Raw genomic sequence first — 7,483 nt, 5'->3', positions numbered from 1 at the left:
GTTGCACATAACCCAGTACTGGCTTAGTAATCTAGCTGTACAAAACATTATATATCGCTATTCTAGCATCTAGAGATTTGTCCTGTGAGGTTTGATGAATCGTGAGGTTCGTAACATGCGTCCGGGTCTTGTCTTTATCGTTTCTTGTTCTTTCTTCGTTTGTTCTATAATAAATTCTTTCCTTATTTCATTCTGTAAAACAAACAACACCTTCTCGACAAAATGAGAATAATATATCTCTTCTCTCGCTTTTCTAGTTTCCTTTTATATTCACTTGCAATAAACTTCCTTATTAACTTATTTCATCTTGTCAAAACGGCAAAACGAATCATCCTCGATTCCATCTCTGTCACCTGTCTCGCCTCTTATTGCAATTAAGTACATTAAAAAATACCGCGCTACTTCGCTCAGAATTAACCGGACCAAGCTATACATTTATATAGTGTGTGTTCGGTGAAGCCAAGTATTTATTTTTTATTGATTTTTTTTTTGCCTTTATTTTTCTTCAGCGTATCTCGTCTCTCTCTCTCTCGCTTTCTCTCCCTCACGCTCTCTTTCTCTCTATTCATTCTCTCTGTTACGCTTCTCCGTAGTTCGTCGTCGTCGTCGCGATTTGCGCGTGGAAAAATTCTGTTTTGTTTTTTAAGCGTTTCTAACGTGCTGTGCGCGTCTTACGAACGATCGCGACGAGAATCTACCTTAAACATCTATATATTTGTTTTTGTTTTTTTTTTTAGTTTTGTTTTGTCGCTCGTACTCTCCTCTTTCTCGTCTCGCCACCTCTTTTTCTCTCTCGACTTCAGCCGAGCTTTTTTGTTTGTTTTCTTTTTTTTTTTTTTATTATTATTCATTTGTCAGTCGTCATTCTGGTCGCGTTTCCCAAAGCGATCGCGTGAACTGTACACATACAACGTAACACATACAGAGAACGCGTCGCGGTCCGCAATTCCATCAAGGAGAAACCGCAACGCGAGTCCTTTCGTAAAACACACGGCTCCTCGACCTATATCACAGCTTCGTCTGAGCCGTCGGTCGAGTCGTCGTAACATACGCGTTAAAATCGATCTCCACAGACGAATACACGACGGTCCGTCCATTCGCAAACTTCGTCTCATCGTCCTTTTTCCTCGTTTTATAGCGTGTACAACGAAAAAGGCGTAGCGTGTTTAAATGTATCTAACTCACGAAGCAACCCACGTGTCGGTTCTAAAGGAGAGCAGGATACACGCTTTGTATTTACTTTTTTTTTTTTTTATTACACGCCGTGTATTCGTCGTATCCTGACGTACTAACGGAGACGAGTACGCGACGACGGTCAACACACTCGTTCAACAAACCCGTTCGCCACGTGGAAACCATGAAAAATATCGTGGTACAACGAAACACTTCTGGTATTAACACTACAACACGAATCCCTCTCGTCTCACGTCGAAGGGGGATCATTAAAACGCCATTTAATATATTCAGCGCGTGTCAGATCTCTCTCTCTCTCTCTCTCTCTCGTCCAAAACGTATCTATATTAACGGCGTGGAATACACGCCGGTCATCGATTGTTTTCACTCTATATATCTTCTCACTCTATCAACAATAAAAACCCTTCGTTATTACAGCGTGGACACGCTCTGAACGGTAGTCAACGAGAGTTCACTCTCAAACGAAGACTCTGAACACGCCTCGAAACATACTCGTTTTACAATATCTAATCCTCTCGATAGAACTAATCTCCCTCTCGCTGCTGCTCTCTACTCTGGGTAAATCCTCCACTCAGGCTGTCTGCGTTTACTCGATGCGAAGTCTTTTTATTATTATTATTATTATTATTATTATTTTCGAAGAGCTTGGTGCGCGGCTAACGCCTTAACTGGGACATTGTGCTACTCGATTGGGGGGTGGGTGTATGTTGTGGTGTGTGTTCAGGGGGGAGGATGGAGCGGAGAGTGGGTTCGGGGATGGGCTGAGGATGGGGAACGGGGAAGGCATTAGAGTGGTTACTCGATTATTTTATTAAGAGTAATTAAGCTTGACGCCTCGGAGGTAGGGTCCAAGCATTCGGACCGGGCTGAGCGTGGGGGGCAGGACGTCACAGTTGCTGGTCCCTGCATGGTACCCAAATGTTCGGGCCTGACTGCTCGGAGATCACCTCCTTCACCTTCGCGTAGATCTCCTCGGGCGTGTCGCCTTGCACCACGGCTGAGGAAAAGCGAAAAAATAATTCAATCTTTTGTCCTAACAATTGTTCTTAATTGTGTGCTTATGGTAATGAAGTGGTACTTTTAAATCTGGATACTTTATTTGCGGTAGTTACCGGTATTCGAACAATGAAAAATAGAATTTCGAGGCTTTCGTAGCTGTAATTGTTTTTTTTTTCTTTATTTCCAACGTTTTATCGGAGTTCGGAAAATGCACATCGGTGTGTTTAGGCTAGCTGCAATGCTAGTGAAACGTTGGAAACCAAACGCAATTGGACACGGATTAAGAAGTGAAATAAAAGAATAGAGATTATCGAAAACCACTCACCAGTAAAGTATTCACCGAACTCCTGCTCCATTTTCAGTGCTCGATCGTACGTCTTTTTCGCTTGTTCCTCGGTCATCCTCTTGTTCATTTCCCTGCGAATCAAAACGAACGATCTCTCGTTAAATCGTCCTCGGAAGGATCGGAGTGATCTCGTTGAAAGAATTGCCACTTACATAACCGACTCTACGGATTTCGGTTTAATGAAGATGGCGATGGGATAAAGCTGCGCCACTTGCAACCTCTTGATCGCGTTTCCGCTCACGTCGAGAATACAGTGTTTTCCCTGGATCGATAGATCGTTTTTATTAATTTCCAATATATGGACATCGTTACGAATTACGTCGATTTTTCCTTGTTGTTCTTTCTTACTTTCTCTGCGACTTCCCGTACAGACGCCACGGACGTTCCATAAAGATTGTCATTGTACTGTCCAGCTTCGATGAACAAGTGGTTCTGAATGTCCCTCTCCATCTGTTCCCTGGATGCCACGAAGTGGTAATCTCGGCCGTCCACCTCGTACTCTCTTCTACTCCTCGTTGTGTCTGTGGAAATTAGGAATGCCCTCGTTGAACGTTCTTACCAAACTATTACGATAAATTGTCAACCGTTTAATCGTGAGAGGCATACATTAACAGCCAAAAGTTTGGGACTCTACAAAAGTCCTTGTAGATTTGAAACTGATATTGCGGGGATCAGTGGTAATTTATTTTACTTCTAAAAATTTTTTAAATTGTAAACTTAAATTAAATTAAGAAAGTTAATCTCGCACAGCAAGCGAAATTCTATTGATCTATCGAAATATGCCGCAGTGAAAGGGTTAATCAACATATCCCCTAAGTCTAGGCTAGAAAATATCTTGAAACAATTTGTACAGAAGTAAAGCAGGACTCGTGAAACTTTGCTGTTGAACGAGAAATCCTCCGCAAACGTAACAAGAAAACAAGTAGCTCGGTTGTCCGCGAAACCCCGGGGAAAATCTGTTCGCGAACGGTCCGCATGAAACGCGTGACCCAAATCTCGCACGAGCCCAGATTAAAGTCTGACGATACTCACGTGGCACACAGCTGCCGAATTTGTCGGGGAACTCCGAGATGAGGTCGTCGTTGATGCGGTCCTTGAGAGGGCCGAGGATAATGACGGGTCGTGTGTATTGTATGTTGATCTGCTGGACTGCCTCGTACGACAACACGTTTTCTTCGCTGCCTGCAATTTTCAGCATAAGTACACTCGTGTTTTTCGCGCGGCTGCGCCGAGCTTTTGTGGTGTGAAAAAAAAAAAAAAAAGAAACAAAAAGCTTCTTTGTTAACGTCGGGTTAGAATTTTTGCACTCTTTCAAAACAGCTAATAAAGGGGGAATAATCAAACGACGTTACTAAACTCGAATAATTCTGTTTCTATAGAATTCGAGATTTTTCTTTCTAGATTTTACGAGAGATTGTTTTTTCATCGGTGAGAAAAAAAAAATCAAATTTTTACATTTCGTCGATTGTATACAATCTGTTTGCGGTTAAGAAATATACAGTAATTATTATTGTCCACCTCGAATGAGAAATGATCCATGCTTTAGCACCTAGGAGATCGAAGCGAGGAATGGGAGATATAAACAGGGGTTGGTAAAGCTCCCTAATATCTAGAAACTCAGGCGATCGAAGGGTATCAAGTTCGACGTGGCATTAGTTGTGTGGCGACTATGCTAATACACTCGTAGGCGAAAGGGTTCGTAATGTTTTAATCGATACTCGGACGCTAGGTGGTTGTAACGATTTTTAGTACCCACCAGCGTCGCTTCTTACGTTCAACAACACGTTTCTTGCTGTATTCCACTCGAAAATAGCATCTTCAATATTAGAAAGTCAAAATTTGTCGCAATTCGAATTCGAAATTGTAAGAAGCGACGAGGTTTCTCGTGATCTACGCAGCATGAATCGCAGCTCTCGTTAGAACTCTACATGAGGGTGATTAGTATCGTCAACGAAACCAAAAAAAAAAAAAAGGAAAAAACGACAGACACAGACAGACAAAGCGTGTCGCGACTGTCCCAATTGCGCGAAGCGTTCAACGGCGTTTCATTTGTTGGCAGTGCTCGTAGATGTATTAAGGGTTGGAATTGGAGAAAATTAAGAAAAACAAAAATCAAACCAAAGGAAAAAAAAGAAATTAAAATTAAACGAAAAAACAAAGGGAGGTAGTATCGATCGAAACTACGTTTCGACGTCGTGTTAGTGAAGGACCTAAAAGAAAACAAGAAAAACTTGGTATCTGCTGTTCACTCCTGTATTTTGTTCACACACTCTAGACTGTTTTGTTGTTCGTGTAATATATCACTTACTAAACTCGTTAATATTCTCATCGTCCTCCTTTTCCAGATAAACTAACGTCAGTTCCTCCATATAAGGCAGTTCGACACGATATAAAATTTCTCTACTCCCTGCGACGCAAGACAGATCTTTTTGTGAATGGAACAGATAGAGAAGAAGAAGAAGAGCTTGCGCGGTGAAAATGATGTATATATTTATATATATATATATATAGATATAGAGTGGAGACGAGAGAATGAAAGGCTTTCCCGTTCCTGTCCAACGGGAACGTAAAACCGCGAGACCGACGTGAAATCGTTTCATGACCGATGATATTAGTTCTCGAAGGAGACGCGCCGCGCGTGAAATTTCAACGAAAGCTGGAGGACGTTTTATTCTGTCTCGTATCGTTTCGTTATTTTCACCTTCTTCACGCGTTATTCGCCGATCAACCAAGGTTTCACCCTTAACACACATAACAATTCATTTCATATCTCCGGAAAACCCACTGCCGAAAGACATTCTCCACATTTGCACACTCACGAAGTCCTCTCGCTCGTTTAAATTCCTCCCTCAAAAAATCATAAACAAAGAAAGAAATTAAAAAAAAAAAAAGGCAGTTACTCGAAATGAAAGGAAAAGTGTCTGGTTTTAGTTGTAACAGGTAACTCTCTAATCGAATTGGTCCGATCATTCTCGGTTCAGTGTCCCTTCCTCGAAGTAGCCTTGCAGGCTCGTTAATCGACGAAGCAGCGAGAGGCAGCGCGCTGCATTCAAAAGTGACACAACGCGCCGCGACAAAAGGACGTTGTCGAACAATGCGTTCGTCCCGCGGTTGGATCGTTATATCGCAGTAATGAACGTGTGCTTTGTTAATTGATGCGACCGAGATGAAACGACGAGGAACAAGGGTGTGGGGGGTAGGAACGCATAATGGGGACTGAAATGAAAGGCAGACAGAGAGAAAAAGGGGACAGAAAGAAGATACAAATATATATGTATAGGAATGGGTGAAACAGAGACAAAGAGAGAGAGAGAGAGAGAGAGACGTGATTACCTTCGGTGTTAGTGTCGTCCTGGGTGTAGCACAGCATGAATGCTAAAACATAACAAGTTCAATATTTCAGTATACGTTGCGTACTAATAAGCGGCCGTTAATAATTGCTAGGATTAATTAAGCTTTAAGCACGAACAATCATCTCTCCCTACCGTCGAGGCTAGCTCGAGCTTTCGAACAGCCCTGATTGGCCCATATCGTGATAATACTCTGCACGATCGCTCGTCTCTCTGCGGTAACAGTACCACACACACACACACACACACACACACGCGCGGAGTTTCGGTCGTTACGCGTTCCGTTCTCGTTCCGTTGATCAATCGCTGTGATTGAGACAACCACGATAATTCGTGTGTGTTCGATGCTAAGAACATTTATTTCGCGAACAATCTCTCTGTAGGTTTTCTTCCACGAGGAATCGAAGAAAGTTGCAGGATAATCGTGCTTCTACTTAGAAGTTCCGAGAGTAGTTAGAATTCTCCGAAGAAGTTCGGCATCTATTGGAAATCGACCTGCTGCTGGCCCCTCTCTTCTTCACTTAGAGATTTTAGCCGAGAGAACGTTCGAGAACGCGTAAACTGGCGGTGATTCCTCAAGTTTCTCGAGTTCTGATCCTCGTCTCCAAAGGGAGGGAGAGTGTGCGTTACGAATTTTCCACCAGTTCAATTTTCTTTCTTACGTACCGAAACTCTCTCGTAAGATTCACGCGGGAGAAAAGAAACCGTGAGAAAGGCGAACAAGTTTATCGTCGGAAAAATCGCCGATTTTTCAACGTTACATCGCCACACACACACACACACGCGTGCTGGAGTATCTCTACAAGCATATTCGAGGGAGGCGCTGAAACTCTACGACGATCCATCCCCGTTTTAACGTCAGTCAGTTAAGAAAGCGTGGTCGAGAGTGAAGTGTGGTGGCTTTTGCTCAATCACGGTGTTAGTGATAAAAAAAAAACGCAGGCAAACAACGCTATGAATTATGCTACTTGTACTCGGTGCAAGGGATGAAGTTGCAGCGTGCCAGGCGCAAGCATAGAAGAGAAAATGCACGAAAGAAGAGACCTCTCGAGAAGTGTAATTAAAAATCATAGAGGGTCGCTGATTTATGGTCCTTTTGATTTTCATCTCTTTTTCTTTTTTTTTTTTTATCTTTGTTTCTCGATCGAATTCGTATTTTCTTTTTTTTCTTCTTCTTACTCGACGACAGTATAGTGTAGCTGTAACGTGTCTATGGGTGTATGCGCGTGTTTGTACGTGTATCGGTGTGATTATTGTATCCTGTTTCTTCTTGTTGACTAACTTGAAATACTTACTTGTAGGATCGTTTTCGTTCTCGGGTGTCGTGGGCGACCCTACACAAGCAGGCAAAAACAAAACACATGTCACGTTTTCACATGGTAAAAAACACAAAAGCTCAATCGGAAGTTGGGCGTATTCGTCGTACCTGTCACGAATTACTAAGCTGAATCTTTAACTCGTCAACTGATCGCTAAACGAAGTTCGAGATAGAAAGAAATTTCCTCTCTGATACTTTTTCTCTTTTTCTTTTTTCACACAGAGTAGTATGTGTGCTCTAATTCGTCGTGTTGGCTTTCGATTAAAAAAACATCTA

The 7,483-nt window shown here is 42.3% G+C and overlaps 1 protein-coding gene across 1 annotated transcript in view; it reads right to left on the bottom strand.

The window, feature by feature from the left end:
- Positions 1–2,000: 2,000 nt before the first annotated feature.
- Positions 2,001–7,483, bottom strand: part of LOC108573539 (disks large homolog 4) — a 309,458-nt gene continuing 303,975 nt past the window's right edge. Inside the window, exons 14-21 of the mRNA XM_017936002.1 lie at positions 7,185–7,315; positions 5,873–5,914; positions 4,848–4,946; positions 3,572–3,721; positions 2,888–3,060; positions 2,692–2,801; positions 2,519–2,610; positions 2,001–2,191 (exon numbers count right to left, since the gene is read on the bottom strand). Of these exons, the coding sequence (XP_017791491.1) occupies positions 2,082–2,191; positions 2,519–2,610; positions 2,692–2,801; positions 2,888–3,060; positions 3,572–3,721; positions 4,848–4,946; positions 5,873–5,914; positions 7,185–7,315 (907 nt within the window). The 3' untranslated portion in view covers positions 2,001–2,081. The remainder of the gene's footprint in view (positions 2,192–2,518; positions 2,611–2,691; positions 2,802–2,887; positions 3,061–3,571; positions 3,722–4,847; positions 4,947–5,872; positions 5,915–7,184; positions 7,316–7,483) is intronic.

This window comes from Habropoda laboriosa, unplaced genomic scaffold, assembly GCF_001263275.1.
Source record: "Habropoda laboriosa isolate 0110345459 unplaced genomic scaffold, ASM126327v1 scaffold148, whole genome shotgun sequence".
Lineage (NCBI taxonomy): Eukaryota > Metazoa > Arthropoda > Insecta > Hymenoptera > Apidae > Habropoda > Habropoda laboriosa.
Note: the sequence above shows the minus strand (reverse complement) of the source record. Positions and strands in the feature narration are given on the sequence as shown.